This window comes from Ornithorhynchus anatinus, chromosome 2, assembly GCF_004115215.2.
Source record: "Ornithorhynchus anatinus isolate Pmale09 chromosome 2, mOrnAna1.pri.v4, whole genome shotgun sequence".
In the NCBI taxonomy this organism is placed as follows: domain Eukaryota; kingdom Metazoa; phylum Chordata; class Mammalia; order Monotremata; family Ornithorhynchidae; genus Ornithorhynchus; species Ornithorhynchus anatinus.
The window spans coordinates 165,047,633-165,073,610 of record NC_041729.1 but is presented as its reverse complement, the minus strand read 5'-3'; the positions used below and the strand labels follow the sequence as shown (position 1 = coordinate 165,073,610).

At 49.7% G+C, this 25,978-nt stretch overlaps 1 protein-coding gene across 4 annotated transcripts in view; it reads right to left on the bottom strand.

Annotated features, from left to right (window-relative positions):
• The window catches only part of SOX5 (SRY-box transcription factor 5), a 490,387-nt gene that overhangs the window by 24,622 nt on the left and 439,787 nt on the right, over positions 1 to 25,978 (bottom strand). For all 4 annotated transcript variants that reach the window (XM_029058134.2, XM_029058136.2, XM_029058133.1 and 1 more), the window contains one exon: positions 23,010 to 23,155. In XM_029058134.2, the coding sequence (XP_028913967.1) occupies positions 23,010 to 23,155 (146 nt within the window). The remainder of the gene's footprint in view (positions 1 to 23,009; positions 23,156 to 25,978) is intronic.

Here is a 25,978-nt window from a genome sequence, read left to right as displayed (position 1 = left end):
CTAAGTAGACATGATAAGAATGATAACGATGATGGTATTTTGTTAAGCGCTTACTATGTGCCAGGCACTGTTCTACTCCCTGGGGAAGATACAAGGTAATCAGGTAGTCCTACATGGAGCTCACAGTCTTAATCCCCATTTTACAGATGAGGTCACTGAGGCACAGAGAAGTTCAGCGGCTTGCCCGAGATCACACAGCAGACGAGCGGCGGAGCCGGGATTAGAACCCATCTCCTCTGATTCCCGGGCCTGGGCTCTTTCCGCTAAGCCACCGCTGCCCTCGAGGATCTTACGTTTTCCATTTACTCGAAGCCACGTCCACCTCTGGGTGAAAAATCAAAGATTATTCAAGTGCTACAGAGTGAGAACAATAAATCGTATTTGTTGAGCACGCTTACCGCGTGGGAGCACTGTACTAAGCAGTTAGGGAACTACACTAGGGCGACATTCACAGACTATTGTCTACAGAGTAGTAGATTAAGGTAGACCCCATCCTCACCCTCAAGGAGCTTACAGTCTACCGTGCGCAGAGCTCTGTACTGAGCACTACGGAGCGGACGATAACGTGAGTAGACAGGATTTCCTGCCCCCAAAGAGCTTACAATCTAGCAAGGCCTCAAGGTGATCAGTTCCTCCCAAAACCGGACACGATCTCAGCGGAAGGAAGAAGGCTCTGAGACCCATAGGTGCAATTTTAGGGGGGGATCTTAATAGCGGACATCAGCTCGATCTCAAAGAAAGCACACGGGCAGGCCTGGGGAAGTCGATATTATTTCTGCTTTCCTTATCTCAAAGACCAGAGTTTATGAGAGTGGGAATGGGAAGAAAGACCGGCTATTCCCAGTTTCACTTCTGGAAGTGAGAAGAATTGCACGGAACGCTCAGAATGGGCTTTTCCTCCTCCGGTCCATTGAAGATGCAAGGGCTGTGCTCCTCTGAGGTAAATCGAATGTGGGAAACATTGGGGGCCATGAAATGAAAAGCTATAGAATTCGCAACCCACACAGGATGTCCGAAATCAGAATGCAGGGCGACGGGGAATTGTACCCCACACAATAGGTGTCTCGGTTACTTAGCAGCCGACGAAAGCGAGGAATTTTCTCCTCGGCGTTTCACGTTCGCCCAGTGGAAGCTGAGGAGGCTGTCACAATTCTTGCTAGTAAAACCCCGGAGATTTTCCCGAGCCAATGAAAATATTGAAGTTCCCCGTGAGGCTCTGTACCGGAGCCAGGGTTGGTCCACTGAAAACCACACGACCGTCACATCGCTGGTTTTTTTTATGGCATTTGTTAAGTGCTTACTGTGTGCCAGGCACTGTTCTAAGAGCTGGGGTAGATACAGATTTGTCAGGCTGGACACAGTCCATGTCCCAAGTGGGGCTCACACCTTTAATCCCCATTTTTTATAGATGAGATAATAATGATGATGTTGGTATTTATTAAGCGCTTACTATGTGCAGAGCACTGTTCTAAGCGCTGGGGTAGATACAGGGTAATCGGGTTGTGCCACTTGAGGCTCAAAGTCTTCATCCCCATTTTACAGATGAGGGAACTGAGGCACAGAGAAGTTAAGTGACTGGGCCACAGTTACACAGCGCGGTTCAGTGGAAAGAGCCTGGGCTTCCGAGTCAGAGGTCATGGGTTCGACTCCCAGCTCTGCCACTTGTCAGCTGTGTGACTGTGGGCGAGCCACTTAACTTCTCTGTGCCTCGGTTCCCTCATCTGTAAAATGGGGATTAACTGTGAGCCTCACGTGGGGCGACCTGATTACCCCGTATCTACCCCAGCGCTTAGAACAGGGCTCTGCACATAGTAAGCGCTTAACAAATCCCAACATTATTATTACACAGCTGACAAGTGGCAGAGTTGGGATACGAACCCATGACCTCTGACTCCCAAGCCTGGGCTCTTTCCACTGAGCCACGCTGTAACTGAGGCCCAGCGAAGTGAAGCGGCTTGCCCAAAGTCCCCCAGCACCCAGAGATTAGGAAGAGAACAGATGATGAACATTTCAGAGTGTTGGCTTTAATTAGCTAGACCCTTCAGACGATCCCAAATGCTCATTTTAGACAATAGCTTCAACCTTCTCCCTCTTCAAACACTTTCCTGGTAGCTAACAGATAATGATATTAATTATTATCACAGCGATCGGGGTATTTAAGCACTAATCAGGTGCCAAGGATTGTACTAAGTGCTGGGGTAGATACAAATGAATCGGGTCGTACACAGACCCTGACCCAGCAGAGGCTCGCGGTCTGATTAGGAGGGAGAACGGGTATCGAATCCCCATTTTACAGTTGAGGAAACTGAGTCCCGGGGAAGTTAAGTAACTCGGCCGAAGTCACAGGCAAGCGGAAGAGCCGGCTTGTCGTCCCAGACTCAAACTTCTTTTCTTTTCTCTTGTTAGATTGCCAGCTCCCTGTAGGCAGCGAACATGTCTACTAGATGTTACTCTCTTTGTACAGTGCTTTGCACACAGTAAGTCTCGCGCTTATTAATTATCACCGATTCACTGATGACTTATTTGGTTCAGTACATACCCCGGCATTTTAAAAGAGTTCTTTGGACAGATTTAATAACCTCCCTAATCTTTATCATTAAGTGACAAGAAACTAGGAAGTAAGCACCGTGGATAGTGCACAAACTGGACAATCAGTCCTTGAAAAAATTAACGTTGAGTTCTAATTTCTTCAGGCAATACAGTTCTCTGGTTGTCCAATGACCCGCCGAGAGAAGATAGGGTTTTGGTTTTGATTTTTGGGTCTTCTCTCCCGGTAAAGACTAGCCTTTCTCTTGCAATTTCCTCATCCGTCAAGAAGCCAAAGGAGCGTTGGCTTTGGAAACGTCGGAAACCTTCCGACGCCGAAGGTAAAACTCATTCATCCATTCAGTCGTATCGCGGGGCGTGAACTGTGTGCAAAGCGCTGAACCGAGCGCCTGAGAGAGTACGATAGAACGACAGCAGACACTTTCCCTGCCCACAGCGAGCTTACAGTCTAGAAGGGGAGATGGACATGAATAGAAATCAAAGTTAAAAGGGCCTGAAGCCATTGGAAAACCCAACAGATGGCATTGTTTGCCTTTCATTTCTTTATCTTTGCTCTTCCATAATTCTACTTTCAGCAGCTGCTACCCTGGATTGTGTAAGCCTGTCTCTCCCCGACTAAACGTAAGCTCCGGAGGGTAGGGATGGTATCTCTTACTCGAGTGAGAAGCAGCGTGACTTATTAGAAAGAGCCCGGGCCTAGGAGACAGTGGATCTGGGTTCCAATCCCTGCTCCGCCACTTGTGTGCTGCGTGACCCGGGACAAGTCACTTCTCACCTCTGGGCCTCAGTTTCCTCTTCTGTAAAATGGAGGCTAAATCCCACTCCCTCCTACTCGGGCTGTGAGCCGCATGTGGGAAAGGGACTGTGTCCAACCCGAATATCCTGTATCGGGTCCAGGGCTTGGAACATAGTAAGCGCTTAACAAATGCCATCACTGTTATTATTTGCATCGTCCCAAACACTTGGTCCTGTCCAGAGTTTTACTCACAGTAGTCGCTCAATATATATCCCTTCGACAGGACTCTCCAGCAGAAGGCTTCCTAGCAGAATGGTCCAGAAAACTCAAGACTATTTGAAAACACGGACGGCATTATTTCATTTGCACATGAAACCCCTGAGAAGCGGCCGGGCCTTGTGGATAGAGTGCAGGCCTAAGAGTCCGAAGACCTGGGTTCTAATTCCGGCTCCGTCACTAGTCCGCCGTGTGGGCGAGTTTCTCATCTGTGCCTCAGTTTCCTCATCTGGACAATACGAATTGAGCACCTGTTCACCCTCTTCTGAGACACCCATTGTGAGACAGGAATTGTGTTCGAACTGTCCTGTGTCTACAGCCAAGCTTACGGTAATGATAATAATAATATTATCATTATTATGGAGAAGCAGCGTGGCGCAGTGGAAAGAGCACGGGCTTTGGAGTCAGGGCTCATGAGTTCGAATCCCAGCTCTGCCACTTGTCAGCTGTGTGACTGTGGGCAAGTCACTTAACTTCTCTGGGCCTCAGTTCCCTCATCTGTAAAATGGGGATGAAGACTGTGAGCCCCACGTGGGACAACCTGATCCCCCTGTGTTTACCCCAGCGCTTAGAACAGTGCTCTGCACATAGTAAGCGCTTAACAAATACCAACATTATTATTATTATTATTAATAATTGCGGTATTTGTTAAGCACTTGCTATTTGGCAGGCACTCTACTAAGCGCTGGGGTGGATACAAGCAAATCGGGTTGGACACAGTCCCTGTCCCAGGTGGGGCTCACAGTCTCCATCCGCATTTCGCAGGTGAGGTAACCGATGCACAGAGAAGTGAAGTGTCTTGCCCAAAGTCACAGAGCAGACAAGCGGTGGAGCCGAGATTAGAACCCATGTCCTCCTGACTCCCTGGCCTGGGCTCCCTCGGGTGTCTGGACATTTTATTGCTATTGTTCTTGTCTGTCCGTGTCCCCCGGTTAGACCGTGAGCCCGCCGAAGGGCAGGGACGGTCTCTATCTGTTACCGATTTGTCCATTCCAAGCGCTCAGAAACGTGTTCTGCACGTAGTAAGCGCTCAATAATCTGTTGAATGAATGGATGAATGACATGGGAAGCACAGCACGGCGTAGTGGTTAGAGCCCGGAGCTGGGAGTCAGAAGGTCATGGGTTCTAACCCCGGCTCCGCCACTCGTCGGCTACGTGCCTTGGGCAACTCGCTTCACTTCTCTGGGCCTCACTGACCTCATCTGTAAAATGGGAATTGAGAACGTGAGCCTTACGTGGGACAGGAACTGTGTCCAACCCGATTTCCTCGTATCCACCCACTGCTTAGTACGGTGCCTGGCACATAGTGAGCGAGTGATCAATACCACAATGATTACTCGCATTATTACTAAAATCATAACGTGAGAAAACCCTTATAAAGCCCCACCAAAAACACAACAGGGCTAACGGCTCACTAACTGCAAGTGGAAGCACAGTGATCGGTGGAGTCGGACTCAAAGCCAGCCTCGCTACGCGACAGAGAAAGTCTTCCCTTGACCATCTGGGGAAACGAGGCATGTGGTCATTAAATGCAGAGGCTGTAAATATTCGCAAACTCCACGGAGCAAATGTCCAGAAAGGACAAAACGTCAAGCTCAAACAAATCAAAATGTTTAATTAATGCATTGTTACCACCTCAGGAATAAAACAGTTCTGATCTTTGCAAGCCTGCAAAACCCCGCATGGATTTCAATTAAATTCCACCCCCCCGGCCCCCCCCCCCTCCAAAATTTTTTTTTAAAAAAGTAGGAATGAAAGGAAAGGCAGAGCAGAAATCCATCTGGAACAAAAGACTGTAAACAATCCCGGCCTTCCTTACGGGAAGCATAAAAAAGCAAAACAAAAAACGCAGAAGAAATTCCAGCCCCCTTAACTTGCCCTGCCTGTCCAGAATGTCGATGGAAATTATTGAAAAGCTGACACAGAGAGTGACGGATAGCTGATGACATAATACATTGTGCCTCTTTGTCGTGGGCTTTGAAAGCTGGCTGCGCTCTACTGATAATATTCACCACTTAGGGGTTCGTCCCGCCCTCCTCAATCCCCCAAGAAAAGGTCCTCGGTGAGGATTTGCAGGCTAACAGAATCCAGGAGGTTTTATGAATGAAAAACAAAAGAGGAGAAACCCAGAGGCTCAAATGCCGATTGTGTGCTAGGAGACTGGTGGAGATTCCCTAATGATCAATTGTCTAGAATATGGTCCCAATTGCCAGACGGTCTCTCTGATTTTTTCTTTTTTTTCAATGTGGAATTCAGAAGGTAGAATTCCTCAGCGCAAGGTATCCTGTGGTGAATAACCGGGACGGAGGATATTGCCTGGGCGGATAATCCTGAGATTTTCCCGGCCGTAGAGGCATCCGTGGATGTCCATAATAATGGTGGGATTTGTTAAGCGCTCACTATGTGCAGAGCACCGTTCTAAGCGCCGGGGGAGATACGGGGTCATCAGGTCGTCCCACGGGAGGCTCACGGTTAATCCCCATTTTATAGATGAGGTCACTGAGGCACAGAGAAGTGAAGTGACTCGCCCACAGTCACCCAGCTGACAAGTGGCAGAGCCGGGAGCCGAACCCATGACCTCTGACTCCGAAGCCCGGGCTCCTTCCACTGAGCCACGCCGTCCATACTGTGATCTACGTATTTAAATTAATGTCCGTCTCTCCTTCTAGACTGTAAGTCTCTTGCGGGCAGGGAAAGCGTCTACCAACTCTGTTACACTGTATTCTCCTGATAATGATATTACTGATGATGATGATAACTGTGGTCACTATGTGTCAAGAGCTTACTAGGTGCCAAACACTGTTCTAAATGCTGAGGTAGATACAGAGTGATCAGGTGGAACACAGTACCTCTCCCCCATGGGGCTCACGGTCTTGATCCCGTGATCTAATCCCGCCTCTGCCGCCGGTCAGCTGTGTGACCTCGGGCAAGTCGCTTAACTTCTCTTTGCCTCAGTGACCTCATCTGTCAAATGGGGATTAAAACTGTGAGCCCCACGTGGGACAACCTGATCACCTTGTATCCCCCAGCGCTTAGAACGGTGCTTTGCACATAGTATGCGCTTAACAAATACCACAATTTATTCTTTTTTTAATTTTTTTGATCTCCACTGTACAGATGAGGTAACTGAGGCACAGAGAACTTATGTGACTTGCCCAGAGTTACCCAGGAGACATGTGGCAGAGCTGGGATTATTGATTGATTCTTTCATTCAGTCAGTTGTATTTATTGAGCGCTGACCGTGCGCAGAGTACAGTACTAAGTGCTTGGGAGAGGAGAAAACAACAACAGAGACATTCCCTGCCCACAATGGGTTTACAGTCTACCCACATCCTCTGACTCCCAGGTGACCTAGAGGTGACCTAGAGCACGGCCTTGGGAGTCAGAAGGTCATGGGTTCTAATTCCAGCTCCGCCACTCGTCCTCTGTGTGGCCTGGGGCAAATCACTTCACCACTCGGGGCTTCGGGGACCTCATCTGTAAAACGGGGATTAAGAGTGTGAGCCGCACGCGGGACAGGGACTGTGTCCAACACGATTTACCTGTAACCACCGCAGCGTTTAGTACAGTGCCTGGCACACAATAATAGGAATAATAACGTTGGTATTTGTTCAGCGCTTACTACGTGCGGAGCACCGTTCTAAGCGCTGGGGTAGATACAGGGGAATAGTAAGCGCTTATCAAATACCATCATTACTATCATTATTGACTTGGGTCCTAATACTGGCTCCACCACTCGTCTGCTGTGTGACTTTGGACAAGTCACTTAATTTCTTTTTGCCTCAGTTACCTCATCTGTCAATTGGGGATTTAGACTGTGAGCCTCATGTGGGACAGGGACTGGGTCCAACCTGAGTAGCTTCTATCTAACCCAGTACTTCGTACGGTGCCTGGCACATAACAAGTGCTTTAACAAAAACTATAAAAAAAGTGCTTAGTACAGGGCTCTGCACACAGTATGTCCTCAGTAGATACGTCTGCTCGACTGATTAATCAGAAACAGCCTGGATTTGGAATTCAGAAGAGTAAAGAGTAGAAGAATGAAGGTTCTAATCCTGTCCCAGTCAGAAACCCTCTGGGTGATCTCAGTCAACCCCTCTGTGCCTCGGTCTCATCGTCTGTAAAAATGAGATTAAGATTCCTCCCGTCCCTTCACCTTGGCCTGGGAATCCGGTGTGGGACGCAAACTAATAATGACGGTATTTGTTAAGTGCTTACATTGTGCCAGGCACTGTGCTAAGTGCTGGGGTGGATGAAAGCAAATCAAGTTGGACACAGTCCCCGTCCCATGTGGGCTTCACCGTCTCAATCCCCATTTTACAGATGAGGGAACTGAGGCCTAATCTCCTTGCATCTATCCCAATGTCACTGTTTTTCAATCACTCAATCGTAGTTAATGAGCCCATTCTTTGCAGAGCACTGTACTAACTCTCGGGAGAGTTTAACCCGACGATATAGAAGACATTCCCTGCCCACAGCGGGCTTTCAGTCTAGAGTGGGAGACGGACATTAATATGAATAAATACATTCTGGATCTGGACATAAGTGGTGTGGAGCCGGGAGGGGGGAAGACCAAAGGGAGTCAGTCAGGGCGACGCAGGAGGGAGGGGGAGATGAGGAAATGAGGGTCTAGTTGGGGAAGGCCCCATATGTTGCAAAGGGATAATCCTACCTGATCCCGCCTACCACGAAGAGTTATCGTGAGCTTCGGATGAGATGACCCGTAGAAAAAGTCCACGGAAAAATAAAAACGTTACATAAATCGAAGGCATTAGCGTTACTGCTGCAGTGGCTTCCGTTTCTAGAAAGTCCACTTAGGCTCCCTCACTCTTGTTCTTTTATCCACAGTTAGTTCCTTCCGTATTGGGTCACTCTGGCCGATTTACCGTCATATTTCATTCGAAGAAAAGGGTCAACCCGGGAGACGAAAAAAAATCCTTTCTCCCGATTTCCAGTATCTTTCTTGAAAGTGAATGACTTGAGTTCCCGTTTTCTGCTTTTAAAAACGCTTTTAAAGCGGATGCCTTGGTCAATCGTCGTCATTCATCGGGTGCTTAATGCCGGCAGACCAGTGTACTAAGCGCTTGAGAGAGTACGATCTAACAGAGTCGGTCGACAGGCTTTCTGCCCACGCTGAGCTTACAGTCTATCAATCAATCGTATTTATTGAGCGCTTACCTTGTGAAGAGCACCGACCTAAGCGTTAGGGAGAGTATAACACAACAGGGTCGATCAACCCGTTCCCTGCCCACAAGGAACTTACAGTCTATCAATCAATTGTATTTATCGAGCGCCTCCCGGGGGGCAGAGCACTGTACTAAATGCTTGGGAGAGGACTATATAATAGAGTGGGAAGACGCGTTCCCTGTGCACAGTGAATGTGTGTTATATTGTACTCTCCCAGTGTTTTGCCTACAGTAAGTGCCCAATAAATACAATTGAATGAATCAATGAATGAATTGAGCTTACAGCCTGGAGTGGGAAACAGACACTGATATAAATGGTCTAATAAATTTATAACTGATATAAATGATATCAAGGTCCTCCAAGAGGCCTTCCCAGACTGAGCTCCCCTTCTCCCTCTACCGCCGCCCTTCACCTCTCCATAGCTAAACCCTGTTCTCCCCCCTTTCCCTCCGCTCCTCCCCCTCTCCCTTCCCCTCCCCTCGGCACCGTATCCGTCCGCTCGACTGGATATACCTTCCTCACCCTATTTATTTTGTTAATGGAATGTACATCGCCTTAATTCTATTTATCTGCTATTGTTTTAATGAGACGTTCCGCCCCTCGATTCTATTTATCGTTATCGTTCTCGTCCGTCCGTCTCCCCCGATTAGACCGTGAGCCCGTCAGAGGGTAGGGACTGTCTCTGTTACCGATTTGTCCATTCCAAGCGCTTAGTACAGTGCTCTGCACATAGTAAGTGCTCAATAAATACCACTGAATGAATGAATGGATCGATAGTATAGTATATAGTCTTGTCTTAGGCTTGTCGAGTCGTCTCCGACCCAGAGCGACACCACGGACGCATCTCTCCCAGAAGGCCCCGCTCTCCATTCTGCAATTGTTCCGGTAGTGGATCCACAGAGTTTTCTTGGGAAAAATCCAGAAGCGGTTCACTTCCGCGCAGTAAACTCGAGTCTCCACCCTCGAATCTCGCCCCCGCCGCTGCTGCCCGGCAGAGGTGAGTTTTGGCTTGTAGCCGACGGCCTGCCGCTCGCTAGCCACTGGCCAAGCTCGGGACGATAAGGTTGGCATTCGTTAAGCGCTTACTATGTGCAGAGCACCGTTCTAAGCGCTGGGGTAGAATCAGGTTGCCCCACGCGGGGCTCACAGTCTTAATCCCCATTTTACAGATGAGGTAACTGAGGCCCAGAGAAGTGAAGTGACTCGCCCACAGTCACACAGCCGGCAAGTGGCGGAGCCGGGATTCGAACCCATGCCCTCTGACTCCAAAGCCCCGGGCTCTTTCCACTGAGCCACGCTCCGGACGGGCCTCTGCTTGACTCTCCCTCCCGTAGCCGAGACTGGTAGAGGACGGGAAACTCTCCCGAGAGTGACACAGTATATGTGTATGAACATAAATGAATAGTCTGGAGTCTACAGCAGACGGTCTCATCCTCCCTCTTTACCTCAAGGGTAGAGCGATGACAAAGTACAGCTGAGTTCAGTAGATAACTTCAGTTTCTTAGGAGTTAACACAGTTAGCACGATCCATCAGGAGATCAGTGAGGCATCAGGGGAAAATGATGGATGGGGAATTATTACGCGGCCGCCATCCGATACGCTCGCTGCCATTTGTAACCAGCACAGAACCTGACACGCGATTTTTTTTGTTTCATTACGAAACGTCTACATTGAGTCAATATCGGTCGCTGTCATTTCCCGTCTGGCACTCCGTTAAGCGGGGAAATTGAGGGAGGGGAGAGAGAGTAGGTGGGAGTGGGAGGAAAGGAAACTTCAGACTTCGTGTTCTCAAATGTTGGAGGAATAAAAGAGCTGGGGCCCAAAATTCAACCAGCGAGTAAATGTCAGAGCCTTTTCTAGGCCGGATATATCGGGATGATTAAAGGAGGAAATGGCCTCATTCCTTAAGAAATCGTTATTCATCACTCACTTTTTTGGGGGCTGATTTTCTGGCCTGCGTCACAACCAACTCTTCCACGCCTGCGGCTGCCACCAATGGTAAAATCGTCCATGTAAGCAAAGGGTCTGCACGTGGAATTCTGCGAGCCAGACTGGAGACGGGTGGGAGGGTAGTGGAAGATCCCAGGTGTTGGAATTGGATGACCCGGGTCCTAATCCCATCTCTACGCTGTGAGCTCGTTGTGGGCGGAGAACGTGCCTGTCTGTTGTTAGACTGTCCTCTCCTAAGTGCTTAGTACAGTGCTTGGCACGCGGTAAGCGCTCAATAAATATGACCGAATGAAAGAATCTCTGCCAAAATGAACGCTTCGCATCGCTTAATGTCTCCAGATCTCAGTTTCCCGACGGGTAAAACGGCTGGTCTAGTGGATAGAGCCCAGGTCCGGGAGTCAGAAAGACCTGGATTCTGATCCCGGCTGCGCCGCTGTTTGACGACCTTGGGCAAGTCGCTTAACTTTGCTGGGCCTCAGTTACCTCACCTGTAAAATGGGGGTGAAGACTGTGAGCCCCACGTGGGACAGGGACTGGGCCCAACCCGATTAGCTTGTATCTCCCCTGGTGCTCAGAACAGTCCTCGACACATAGTGAGCACTTAGCACGTTCAGTCGGTATTATCATTATTAATGATTATCTTCCCCTATCCCACAGAAAATCAGGCTGGGAATTCCAACTGCTCTACAGGTTTAAAATAGCATGAGATGTAATATGTCCCTCCTAGGCAGCTCACGCGTGCTCTGGCCCTTCCTTAACGAAACATCCAGTGTACCTGGGAGACCCTTCGTGTATCCTCCTGCATTTGAGAGGAACATGTGCACACAGGAAGAAAGTATTTTCGAAGGACTCATATTAATCTGGATAAATTTAAACGTGATAGGCCCTAATAGTAATAACTGTATAATCTGTAGAGTCCTCACTCTGTGCCAAGCTCTGTTCCAAGTGCTGGGGAAGATACAAGTTAATCAGGTTGGATCCAATAACTGTCCCAAATGAACCTCAGTCTAAATCAGAGGGAAAGGGAATTAATCTCCATTTCACAGAAGAGGTAATTGAGACCCTGAGAAGTGAATGAATGATGGGATTTGTTAAGCGCTTACCATGTGTCAGGCGCTGTTGTAAGCACTGGGGTTGATACAGTTAACCGGCTTGGACACCGTCCCTGTCCCGCAAAGGGCTCGCGGTCTTAATCTCCATTTTACAAAGGGGGAAACTGAGGCTCAGAGCAGCAAAGTGACTTGCCAAAGGTCACACAGAGGACAATTGACGGAGCTGGGATTAGAACCCGGATCCTGCGGACTCCCAGGCCCGTACTCTATCCAAGGGGCCGTGCTGTTTCTGTATCTTACAGATGCAATAATAATTATCGTTGTTATAATTATGGAGTCTAGATATTTTACTCCCATTCTTCAGGGAAGGAAGCTGAGACTCTAAGAAGTCAAATGACTTGCCCAACATCACACCGTAAACCAGTTGGCAGACAGAAGACCAGAAGCTAAGTGGAAGGAGTTTTTCTAGTGGAAATAATAACGATAATAACAATGGTCTCTGTGAAGCAGCGTGGCTCAGTGGAAAGAGCCCGGGCTTTGGAGTGCGAGGTCATGGGTTCGAATCCCGGCTCTGCCACTTGTCAGCCGTGTGACTGTGGGCGAGTCCCTTCACTTCTCTGGGCCTCAGTGACCTCAACTGTAAAATGGAGTTTAAGACTGTAAGCCCCACGTGGGACAACCCGATTCCCCTGCGTCTACCCCAGCGCTTAGAACGGTGCTCTGCCCACAGTAAGCGCTTCACAAATACCAACATTATTATTACGTGCTTACTACGTGCCAGGCACTGTACAAAGCGCTGGGGTGGAAACGAGCAAATCGGGTTGGACGCATTCCCTGTCCCAGGTGGGGCTCACAATCTCAAGCCCCATTTTCCGGCTGAGGTAGCCGAGGCCCAGGTAAGTGAAGTGACTTATCCAAGGTCAGCCAGCAGACGAGGGGCAGAGCCGGGATCAGGACCTTCTGACTTCTCAGCTACCCACTCAGTTGTAGTGTACTCTCCCAAGGACTCAGTACGGTGCTCTGCACCGTACAGTGCTCTGCATACAGTAAGTATGATGGATGGATTCTAGTTGGCGTAGTGAGAGTGTCTCTGGGATAATGACATCGGGTCGTACAAGTGTGACCCAATCTCGTCTATCCGGTCCCCGACCTCTGCCCACGTCCCGCCTCTGGCCCGGAAGGCCCTCCCTCCTCAAATCCCACAGTGACTCTCCCCCACTTCCAAGTCTTAGTGAAGGCCCATCTCCTCCAAGAGGCCTTCCCTGACTAAGCCCCCCTTCCCTCTTAATAATAATGTTGGTATTTGTTAAGCGCTCACTATGTGCCCAGCACCGTTCTAAGCGCCGGGGGAGGTACGGGGCCGTCGGGTCGTCCCACGGGAGGCTCACGGTTAATCCCCGTTTTACAGAGGAGGGCACTGGGGCCCAGAAAAGTGAAGTGACTGGCCCACGCTCACCCGGCTGACGAGTGGCAGAGCCGGGAGTCGAACCCGTGACCTCTGACTCCCAAGCCCGGGCTCTTTCCACTGAGCCGCGCTGCTTCTCTTAGAACGCAGGCCTGGGAGTCAGAGGGACCTGGGTTCTAATCCCGGATCTGTCAAATGTCTGTTGAGTGCCCGGGGGGCAAGTCGTTTCGCTTCTCTGGGCCACTTCGCCTCTCATATGGTTTCTCCCATAGAAGTCGCTTCACTTCTCATAGAGTTTCTCATGTATCTCAATACACCTCCCAGGTCTGCCGTTTATCAGCTGTGTGACTTTGGGCAAGTCACTTAACTTCTCTGTGCCTCAGTTCCATCTTCTCCCTCTCTCTTCTGTGTCGCCCTGACTCGCCCCCTTCATTCATCCCCCCTCCCAGTCCCACACCGCTTCCGTCCAGATCCGTCATTCATTTATTTCCATTCGCGTCTGTCTCCCCCTCCAGACTGTAAGCTCGTTGTGGGCAGGGAATGTGCCCGTCTATTGTTGTAGAGCCGAGTACAGTGCTCTGCACACCGTAAGCGCTCAAAAAATACGAGCGAGTGGCGGACCGAAGTGATGACGATGGTATTCGTTAAGCGATTCCTCTGTGCCAACCACTGTTCTGAGCACCAGACTAGATGTAACGTGCGTGGCTCAGTGGAAAGAGCCCGGGCTTCGGAGTCATAGGTCATGGGTTCGACTCCCGGCTCGGCCACTCGTCAGCCGTGTGACTGTGGGCGAGTCACTTCACTTCTCTGGGCCTCAGTCACCTCATCTGTAAAACGGGGATTAACCGTGAGCCTCGCGGGGGACGACCCGACGACCCTGTATCTCCCCCGGCGCTTAGAACGGTGCTCTGCACACAGTAAGCGCTTAGCAAATACCAACATTATCATTATTGTAACGTAATCAGGTTGTCCCACGTGGGGCTCACCGTCTCAAACCCCATTTTACGGATGAGGTAACTGAGGCCCGGAGAAGTTAAACGACCTGCCCAAAGCCACACAGTTGAGAAGTGGCGGAGCGTCGTAGAGCTGACTCTCTGGAGCCTTGATGCTCTCCTCCTGCCAAGTTGCTTTTTCATTCTTGATCCACCTATTTATCTACGTTGGCATTTGTTAAGCGCTTACTACGTGCCGAGCACTGTTCTAAGCGCTGGGGTAGACACAGGGGAATCAGGTTGTCCCACGTGGGGCTCACAGTCTTAATCACAGTCTTCATCCCCATTTTCCAGATGAGGGAACTGAGGCACAGAGAAGTTAAGTGACTCGCCCGAAGGCACACGGCTGACAAGTGGCCGAGCCGGGATTCGAACCCATGCAAAGTCGGAGTAACCTGGCGACAGGTGCCGTGGTTGAAAATCCCAATCTAGCTCTCTTTAGCTCGAGATGACGATTATAAATGAGACTGTACCCTAGAGTTTCCAAGAAACCGGAGGCACACATACTTCTTGAGTCTGCTGAAACACTTCCAAGAAAGGTAGAGCAAAGAGGAATCTTTTCGAAGCTCTCAATTGAAACGTATTTAGGCAAAAATGATTTTCACTCCGTCTTTTGAGGCGAACGACTGCGAAGGTTGATACCGCTGACCCTTGAATGGGATACCTTCTGACCAATATAAGATCTAGGAAGCCGCGTGGCTAGTGAAAAGAGCCCGGGTCTGGGCGTCAGAGGACCTGGCTTCTAATCTCCATTCCACGACTTGTCTGCAGTGTGACCTTGGGCAAGTCACTTCACTGGGCCTCAGTTTCTCCTCTATAACATGGGGATTAAAAACTTCTCCCTCCTACTTAGACTGTGAGCTTCCACGGTGCGGTGCAGGAACGCTGCCATCCTAAATATCTCGGCACAGTACCAATATCCCACTTGGCACAGTAGCAACATTATCATCATCATCAATAGGGAAGCAGCACGGTGTAGTGGACAGAGCGTGGCCCCGGGAGTCAGAAGGTCATGGGTTCCAATCCCGACTCCGCCACTTGTCTGCTGGGTGACCTTGGGCAAGTCACTTCACTTCTCTGGGCCTCATTTACCTCATCTGTAAAATGGGGATGAAGACTGGAGCCCCATATGGGACAACCTGACTATCTTGTATCTACCCCAGTGCTTAGAACAGGGCTTGGCACATAGTGAGCACTTCGCAAATACCATAATTACTGTTGTCTTGAAGGCCAGCATAAGTGGCTACATAATAATAACAGTATTTGTTTAGCACTTACTATGCGCCAGGCGCTGTACTAAGCACTGGGGTGGATACCAGCAAATGGGCTTGGACACGGTCCCTGTCCCATGTGGGGCTCACAGTCTTCATACCCATTTTACAAATGAGGGAACTGAGGCCCAGAGAAGTGAAGTGACTTACCCAAGGTCATTCGGCAGACATGTGGTGGAGCAGGAATTAGAACCCGTGACCTTCTGAGTCCCAGGCCCCTGCTCTATCCACTATAATAATAATAATGATGTTGGTATTTGTTAAGCGCTTACTATGTGCAGAGCACCGTTCTCAGCGCTGGGGAAGATCCAGGGTCATCGGGTCGTCCCACGTGAGGCTCACGGCTAATCCCCATTTTCCAGATGAGGTAACTGAGGCAGAGAGAAGTGAAGTGACTCGCCCACAGTCACCCAGCTGACAAGTGGCAGAGCCGGGGTTCGAACCCATGACCTCTGATTCCCAAGCCCGGGCTCTTTCCACCGAGCCACGCTATGCCACGCTGCTTTTATATGTAAGCCAGGGCAGGTCTGAGTAGTACGGGAAGGGAAAATCATAATAGTAAAGGTATTTGTTAGTAGCTTACTCTGTGTCAAGCACTGACACAGTCCCTGTCTCACAAGGGGCTCACTCTCTCCCATTTTACAGATGAGAGAACTGAGGCCCAGAGAAATGACTTGCCCAAGGCCACACAGCAAACAAGCGCGGAACTAGGATCAGAACCCTTCGCCTCCGGACTCCCAGGGCCGTGCTCTACCCTCGCTACTTTAAGGGACCTGTCCCAGGTCCCAAAGTGGGCAAGAGGCAGAGCTGGAATTCGAACCCAGGCCACCTGACTCCCTGATCTGGGTCCTTACCATTAGGCCCCAACTCTCCTCCTGCCCTGAGGGATCTATTTAGTGATTACCCTCTTTCGTCGTACACCGGACGCTCAACGAGTAGATGTCTGAGTTGGATGCGGGCAGGAGCGGAAGTGCTCACATGACCCTTTTGAGAATAATGATAATAATAATAATAATAATAATGTCGGGATTTGTTAAGCGCTTACTACGTGCCGAGCACTGTTCTAAGCGCTGGGGGGGATGCGGGGAGATCGGGTTGTCCCCCGTGAGGCTCACAGTTAACCCCATTTTATAGATGAGGTAACTGAGGCACAGAGAAGTGAAGTGACTCGCCCACGGTCACACAGCCGACAAGTGGCAGAGCCGGGATTCGAACCCCTGACCTCCGACTCCCAAGCCCGGGCTCTTTCCAGTGCTTAGTACAGTGCTTGGCACATAGCATTTGTTCAATCGTATTTATTGAGCGCTCACTGTGTGCAGAGCACTGTACATAGTAAGTGCTTAACAGATACACTAATAACAATAATAATACTTATGAATCAGTGAAGGGTATTTGTTGAGTGCTAACTGTGTGCAGAACACTGTACTGAGCTTTTGGGAGAGTATGATACAGCTGGATTGGGAGACACATTCTCTGACCACAACAAGCTCGCATCTGCTTTTAATTGATTGTTTGAATAATAATAATAATAATGTTGCTATCTGTTAAGCGCTTACTATGTGCAGAGCACTGTTCTAAGCGCTGGGGGAGATACAGGGTAATGTCGGTATTTGTGAAGCGCTTACTATGTGCCGAGCACTGTTCTAAGCGCTGGGGTGGACACAGGGGAATCAGGGTGTCCCACGGGAGGCTCGCAGTTAATCCCCATTTTCCAGATGAGGTAACTGAGGCGCAGAGAAGTGAAGTGACTCGCCCACAGTCACACAGCTGACAAGTGGCAGAGCCGGCATCCGAACCCATGACCTCCGACTCCCAAGGCCGGGCTCTTTCCACTGTGCCACGCTCTTCTCTACAACAACGAACAGAGCTTTTCTCTGCGCAAATGTTCTCCTCACTGTGCGTCCACCCCAACGCTCAGCAGACAGTAAGCGCTTCCCGAATGTCATCTTGATATTCGGCCAACAGCACCAGGCCGCAAAATGAAATCTGATCCCGAGAAAGCGTAGAGGGAGGAGTCAGGGGCGGAAGATTCCTCCTCAGAATGCGCCCCTGCGTATCCGCCAGCTGGCTTTGGTAAATAGCCATACTCCCCTCCTTCCCTACTCTTAGCCGCGACCGCGCCGCGTAACGGCCTCTGTTCCCTTATGAAAAGGAAAGCCACAAGCTCATATGTACCGGCTTCCTGAAACGTCCCTGAAACCGCAGAACTCAAGGAGGAAGCGTCAATCGCCAGAAACAATCGACTCGGCGGGGCGGAGACCCAGGCAGCGGCTCCTCGGCGGTGCTGGACGATTGGCAAATAATGAATAAAGACGGTCGCCCTCCCGTTCCTTAATCCGAAGGCCATCCGGCGTCCGCGGGGCCCGCCTGAAGGCATGTGTTCAAACAACAGCTGATCTGAATTAAAGGAGATTTTGTTTTTACGGTATCTGTTAACGCTTTCTGTGGGCCGGCACTGGGGTGGATAGAAGGTGAGCAGGTTGGACACCGACCCTGTCCCACGTGGGGCTCGTGGTCCTAACATCCATTTCATAGATGAGGTAACTGAGGCCCCAGGTCACAAAGCAGAGAAGTGGCGGAACTGGGACTAGAATAATGATGATAATCATGGTCCTTGTTAAGCGCTTACAACATAATAAGAATAATAATGATGTTGGTATTTGTTAAGCTCTCACTCTGTGCAGAGCACTGTTCTAAGGGCCGGAGGGATACAAGGGGATCGGGTTGTGCCACGTGGGGCTCACAGTTTTAATCCCCATTTTACAGACAAGGTCACTGAGGCCCAGAGAAGTGAAGTGACTGGCCCAAAGTCACACAGCTGGCAATAGGCGGAGTGGAGATTCAAACCCATGACCTGGGACTCCCAAGCCCGGGCTCTTTCCACTGAGCCACGCGGCTTCTCTATGCCAGTCGCTCATTCAGTCAATCGTATTTACTGAGCGCTTACTGCGTGCAGAGCACTTTCCTAAGAGTTAGGAAGGTACAATTCGCCGACGGATAGAGACGATCCCTGCCCAACAACGGCCTCACAGTCACCGTTCCAAGGACTGGGATAGATACGAGGTAACCAGGTCGGCACCTGTCCCCGTCCCACAGGGGGCTCGCCGTCTTTAATCCACGTTTTTACAGATGAGGTCAGTGAAGCCCAGAGAAGTAAAATGTCTTCCCCAAGGTCACGCAGCAGATACACGGAAGGGCCGGGACTAGAACCCAGGTCCTTCTGACTCCCAGGTCCGTGCTCTATCCACTAGACCGCACTGCCTCTCAGATTGACTTGCAGAGTCTGGGGGCGGGAGGGAGTCTGCGATCATTTCCTGCATTTCCATCACCGAGCACCGTCAGCAAAATGATCGCCCGGCTGACGTGAATGACTGATTTACAACCACAGCTAAACAGCATGCTGCTTCTGGCCTGCAAATTTACATAACACCCTCGAAATGCTTTAAATGGATTCCCCGATCCAACCACAAGGCCCTGTTTGGCAAGAACTTGCCTGCTGTGTGATCTTGGGCAAGTCACTTCACTTCTCCGGGCCTCATTTCCCTCATCTGTAAAATGGGGATCGAGACCGTGAGCCTCATGGGATACAGGGACCACGTCCAGCCCGCTTTGCCTGTATCTACCCCAGAACTTAGTACGGTGCCCGGAAAGAGTGAGCGCTTAACAAGTACCACAGTTATCATTACCGTCATTATTATCATCAGGATCAAGCGTTTAGTACCGTGCTCTCCACACCGCGAGTGCTCAATAAGTACGATGGAATAAATGATGAAGGCTTCCTGTCCAGAAGGACTTGCTTCCTTTAGTTATCCCCCTTCCCAATCCCACGGCATTTCTGTCCATATCTGTCACCTCTATCTTCCTATCAATGTATTTCTCCCCCTCAAATAATAATAATGATGGTATTTCTTATAGTGCTCTGCACATAGTAAGCGCTTAACAAATACCAACATTATTAACATTTTTATTATTTCTTAAGCGCTTACCATGTGCCAAGTAATAATAATAATAATAATGTTGGTATTTGTTAAGCGCTTACTATGTGCAGAGCACTGTTCTAAGCGCTGGGGGAGATACAGGGGCATCAGGTTGTCCCACGCGAGGCTCACAGTCTTAATCCCCATTTTCCAGATGAGGTAACTGAGGCCCAGAAAAGTGAAGTGACTCGCCCACAGTCACACAGCTGACAAGTGGCAGGGCAGGGATTCGAACCCACGTCCTCTGACTTCCAAGCCCGTGCTCTTTCCACGTAGCCACGCTGCTCAGGTAGTGGTCTAAGCGCTGGGGTAGATACAAGGTCATCAGGTTGTCCCACGTGGGGCTCACAGTCTTAATCCCCATTTTACACACGAGGGAACTTGGGCCCAGAGAAATGAAGTGCTTGCTCGAAGTCACACAGCAGACGAGTGGCGGCGGCGGGATTAGAACCCACGACCCCTGACTCCCAAGCCCGGGCTCTTTCCACTTAGCCACGCCGCCTCTCTAGACTGTAAACTGATTGTGGGCAGGGAACCCGTCCGTTTATTATTCTATCGTCGTCTCCCAAGACTTAGCCCAGTGCCCCGCGCGCCGCGCTCGCTCGATAAATCCGATCGATCGAAGGTTTGCCGATTCCCAGCCCGCACCCGGAGTGGAGGACGGGATGAGCGAGGACCGCATCTGCTCTGGGGAAGTTAAGAAAACCAGAAAACTAAAGAAAGGGTACAGATGCTTTCTGAACGCGACCAACTGCTGTATCCGCGGCCGAATCGGACACGCTGAACAAATAACGGCGATTTAGCCGGGCTCGCGAGGAATAGCTTCAGTCACTTCGCATTAGCATCTGGCGGGGTGTTAAATTCCTTCCTGCCCGGGGAGGGGAGGGGAGGGATTTCGGCTGGAGCGCTCTCTCGAGGAGGTTGAAACGCGTGCGGCTAAATTCCTCCGTGCCGGATGTGCGCGGCTCCTTACAGCCGGCGGCGACTCGCCCGATCCCCGGGCCGACACGGGGCCGAGCGTCGCGTTGGGCACGCCCGCGTCCTCCGGGCTTAGGTCTGAGCTCCTCTTTGCCCCGGCCGCTCAGTACAGTAGGGACGGACTCCCGTGTACGTTTAACATTCATTAATCACCCGGGTGGTTGGTTTCCGCCAGCTTATCGATCAAACTCCATCACGACCCAGGGAAACCGGAACCCAATCCAAATTTGCAATCTGCTCGTCCTGGACAGTACTGTTGGACTCGGAAGCTTCCCGCGATGATTCGCTTTCAAGCGACTGCTAAGTAGCCGATCATTTGGACTCTTCTCTCCTGCAACTGCTCCTCTAACTCTCCGACTGGGCGGAGGGGAGGTGGGGAAGCGGCGTGGCCTAGTGGATTAGAGCAGGGGCCCGGGAGTCAGGAGGACCTGGGTGACCTCGGTCAAGTCATTTCCCTTCTCCAATCCGATTCGCTTGGGTCCACCTCAGCACTTGGTTCGGTTCCTGGCACAGAGTTAAGTGCTTAATAAATACCGTAATAACTGATACAATCATCATTCTCTAGGCCTCCGTGATCCCCTCTGTAAAATGGGGATTTATACTGTGAGCGCTTCGCGGGACGCGATCCGTGTCCAACCTGATAAACTCGTATCTACCCCAGGGCTTAGTAGAGGGTCTGGCCCATAGTGAGTGCTTAACAAATACCAAAATATTCTACTCTTCCAGCGCTGGCTCCACGACGTATCTGCTGTGTGACCTTGGGCAGGTCACCGCAGTTCTCTAAGCCTCGGTTCCCTCTGCTGTAAAATGGGGAGAAGAGTATGAGCCCCACGTGGGACTGCGTCCAACTTGGTTAAATTGTATCTACCCCGGTGTTTAGAACAGTGCTTGGCACGTAGTAAGCACTTAACAAGTACCGTAATTATAACTATGATGACGACGATGACGATAGACAGGTTCTTGGGCTTCTAAATCATGAGAAAAATGATTGGGTGGTTCTTGTGCCAGATAATCTAATTTTGCAGTCATTCGATTTGACAAGCATTGCAAGAACGATGAAACATCCTCATAACCTGACAGCCTTCTTAGAAGACAAAATTATCAGAAGCTGAGTCAGAGTACTGGCTAAGTTTATGTTTCTTAAACGTTTTCAATCTTCCCCAAATTCAGCTCATCTCCCCACACAAGGAAGCATTTCTTTAAGGCAAAATTTTCACCCGGAACCGGATATTTGAAAAATAACCTGGTTTTACTACACTTTGGCTGGTAAGGAGCGGCGGGTCCTAGCGGAAAGACAAAGGGCCTGGGAATCAGAGGACGTGGGTTCTAATCCCGGGTCCACCACCTGCCTGCTGCGTGACCCTGGGCAAGTCACCTCACTTCTCTAGGCCTCAGTTTCCTCAGATTTAAAATGGGGATTCAATACCTGTTCTTCTGCCTACTTAGACTATGAGCCCAGGGACTGTCTGGCCTGATCATCCTGTATCTTTCCCAGCGCTTACCGCGGTGCCTAACACCTAGTACGCGCTTAACAAAAGCCAAATTTTTTTTTTCTTTTGAAAAGAATGAGTAGTTCTCAAAGTTTGGAAGATGATTTAACACCCTCTTCGTTCATTAATCTTTCCTGGTAATGATAATAATAATAATTTTGGCATATAAGAGCTGTCATTCTAAGTGCTGGGGTAGATAATAATAATGATAATGATGGTATTTGTTAAGTGCTTACTACGTGCCAAGCACTGTTGTAAGCACCGGGGTAGATACAATTTAATCAAGTGGGACACGATCCCACACGGGGCTCATACTCTTCTTCCCATTTTACAGCAGAAGGAACTGAGGCATAGAGAACTGCGGTGACATGCCCAAGATCCTATTACCCTATTTATTTTGTTATTACCCTATTTATTTTGTTAATGAGATGTCCATCCCCTTGATTCTACTTATTGCTATTGTTTTTGTCCGTCCGTCTCCCCCGACTAGACCGAAAGCCCATCAATGGGCAGGGACTGTATCTGTTGCCGGATTGTCCGTTCCAAGCGCTTAGTACAGTGCTCTGCACATAGTAAGCGCTCAATAAATACTATTGAATGAAAGGATGAACAAGGTAATCAGATGCCACAAAGGGCTCACAGTCTTAATCTCCATTTTACCGATGAGGTAACTGAGGCACAGAGAAGTTAAATGACTTGCCTGAAGGCACACAGCTGATAAACGGTGAAGCCGGGTTTAGAACCCACGACCTCTGACTTCCGAGCCTGTATTCTTTCCACTAATCAGGTCCCACATGGGGCTCCCAGTCAAGTAGGAGTGAGAACGGGGATTGGACCCACATTTTACAGACGAGGGAACTGAGGCACAGAGAAGTTAAATGACTCGCCCTAAGTCGCCCGGGTGAAGAACGGCGGAGCCGGGATTAGAATCCAGGTCCTCTGACTCTCAGTCCGGGGCTCCTTCCACTTGGCCACGCTGTTTCTCCCGTAGTCCGCGGAGAGGGAAACGTACAAACGAACAATTCGCACGTTGAATGTAGGGTGAGCGAGGGGAGGCGGGGGGGGGGGGATGGGTGGGAAGAAGAGAATCGTCACGGGGTGACTAAACTACCCAAGCGGCTTCCAGAGAGATGGTCTTGGGGACTGACCTTTTCCGTCCTGCAGTTATTGAGCCCCAAGGTGTTCACCATGGCCACCTTGCCGTCGAGGACCTGTTGTTCTCTCCGAAGCTGCTCCTTCATCTGCCGAGCCTCCTGGATCGCCTTCGTAACAGCGTCGTGGTCGTTTAAGTAACCTGAAAATGTGGCGGGAGAAAGAATGCCTTCGTGTCAGAGACAAGAACTCAGCGTCTGTCCAGAAACATTTATTGTTAGCCTGTTGGGATTTCCCAAGTGCTCGGGACGACGTATGACACACAGAGGATGTTCAATAAACAGCCCACTCCTACTATTTCCTCCGCTATATTTAATAATAATAATGATGTTGGTACTCGTGAAGCGCTTACTGTGTGCCGAGCACCGTTCTAAGCGCCGGAGTAGATACAGGGTGATCAGGTCGTCCCACGTGAGGCTCACAGTCTTCATCCCCATTTTACAGATGAGGGAACCGAGGCACCGAGAAGCCAAGTGACTTGCCCACAGTCACACAGCTGACAAGGGGCAGAGCTGGGTTTCGAACCCATGACCTCTGACTCCCAAGCCCCGGGCTCTTTCCACTGAGCCACGCTGTTTCTCCAAGCTGTATCTTGAACAGTGAAGAGAGCGAGGCAGTGAGGAGACCCACAAGCTGTTAGTGGTTGTGGTTGGTGGGTGGTGGTAATAATTATCATAACAATTATTGGTAACAATAATAATAACGATAATAGTACTAATAAAGGTATTTGTTAAGCACTTACTATGTCCCAGGCACTGTCCTAAGCACTGGGGTAGATACAACATAACCACGTTGGACACAGTTTCTGTCCCACATGGGGTTCACAGTTTTAATCCCCATTTTACAGATGAGGGAACCGAGGCCCAGAGAATTATGATCATAACTGTGGTATTTGTTATGTGCTTATTATGTCTCAGGCACCGTACAATGGATTGGGGTGGATACCAGCCAATCGGGTTGGACTCAGTCCCTGTCCTTCCTGGGGCTCACAATCTTCACCCCATTTTACAGATGAGGGAACTGAGCCACAGAGAAATGAAGTGGTTTGCCCAAGGCCACAAAACAGACCAGCGGTAGAGCTGGGATTAGAGAACCCACGATCTTCCGACAAGGCCCGTGCTCTATCCGCTACGCTGTGCGGCTTCTTTGATATTTCCTTTGCTCCTTCAGGTCACACCACTCAGCCCTGAAGCGCTTATGTTGGTATCCGTAATTTATTCATTCATATTAACATCCGTCACCACCCCCTATATTGTAAAATTCCTTGTGAGCGGGGACCGTGACTACCAATTCTCTTGTACTGTATTCTCCTATGCGCTCAGTACAGTATTCTGCACCCAGGACAAGCTCAATAAATATAATCGATGGAGAAGAAAAGGTAAATAAACTCTGAATCATCATTATGGGGAACCTGAACGTAGAAGACCGCTGCTTCCTAAAGCGTATAAAATAGGAACTCTTCTCCTTTCAACTCAAAATTGAATGAACGTATTTGAGTTGAGGATCATTAGCAACCCTAATGATCCTCAACTCAAATACGTTCATTCAATTTTATTTATTGAGTGCCTACCACGTGCACAGCACTGTACTAAGCCCTTGGAAAGTACAATTCGGCAACGGATAGAAACAGTCCCTCCCCAACAACGGGCGCACAGTCTAGAAATAACCATATTTGTTAATTGTTTACTATGGGCCAAGCCCTGTTCTAAGCGCTGGGGTAGACCCAAGGCAATCAGGTTGTCCCAGTTGGGGCTCACAGTCGTAATCCCCATCTTCCAGATGAGGTGACTGAGGCGCAGAGAAGTTAAGTAGCTTGCCCAAGGTCACACAGCCAAGTGACAGGGTCAGGATTAGAACCCACGACCTCTGACTCGCAAGCCCATGCTCTTTCCACAAAAGCTCAGGGTGCTTGTGCATCAAGCGGGCAATGAAATACTGTGGCTTCACATAGCTCCCTTCATGGTTTATTCAACCCCTCCTTCTAAGGTCGCAGGCCCAGGTGTGAGTCTCACCCCCCCCCAAGATTTGGGTTGCTCATGGGCTAAGGCGCCCCATTTCTGGGTTTGTCCTGAGTTACCATTGTGTTTCTTTTTAATAATAATAGTATTAACGATAATAAAGGTGATGATGATGGCATGTGCTAAACAACTCTGTGAAAAGCGCTGTTCTAAGTGCTCACAGTCTTAATCTAGGAGAAGCAGTGCGGCTTAGCGGAAAGGGCCCGGCCTTGAGAGTCAGAGGACGTGGGTTCTAATCTCGACTCCGCCCCTCGTCTGCTGTGTAACCTTGGGCAGGCCGCTTAACGTCTCTGGGCTTCAGTTCCCCCATCTGGAAAACGGGGATTAAGACTGTGAGCCCCACGTGGGATAACCTGATGACCTTGTATCTGTCCCAGTGCTAAGAACAGTGCTTGGTGCAGAGTAAGCGCTTAACAAATACCATCACTGTCATTATTATTAATCCTCATTTTACAGATGAGGTAACTGAGGCCCAAAGAACTGAAGTGGGTTGCCCAAGGTCATACAGCAGACAAGCGGTGAAGCCTGGGTTAGAACCTAGGGCCTTCTGAATCCCAGGCCAGAACTCTATCCACCAGGCCATGCTCTTTTTCAAAATGACAAACATCAAAAACAGCATGAGAAGCAGCATTGCCTAGCGCAAAGTGCCCGACCCTGTTTTCAGAAGACCTTGGTTCTAATATGGGCTCTGTCACATGTCTGCTGTGTGACCTTGGGCAAGTCACTTCTCTGGACAGCAGTTACCTCATCTGTAAAATGGAATTTAAGACGGTGAGCCCCACGTGGGACAGGGACTGTGCCCAACCTGCTTACCTTGTATCCACCCCAGTGCTTAGAACAGTTCTTGGCACTTAGTAAGCGCTTAACAGGTACCATTATTATTACGATTGTCACTGTTGTTACTACTATTATCTCGGGCAAATCTCTACACTTTTCTGTGCCGACTT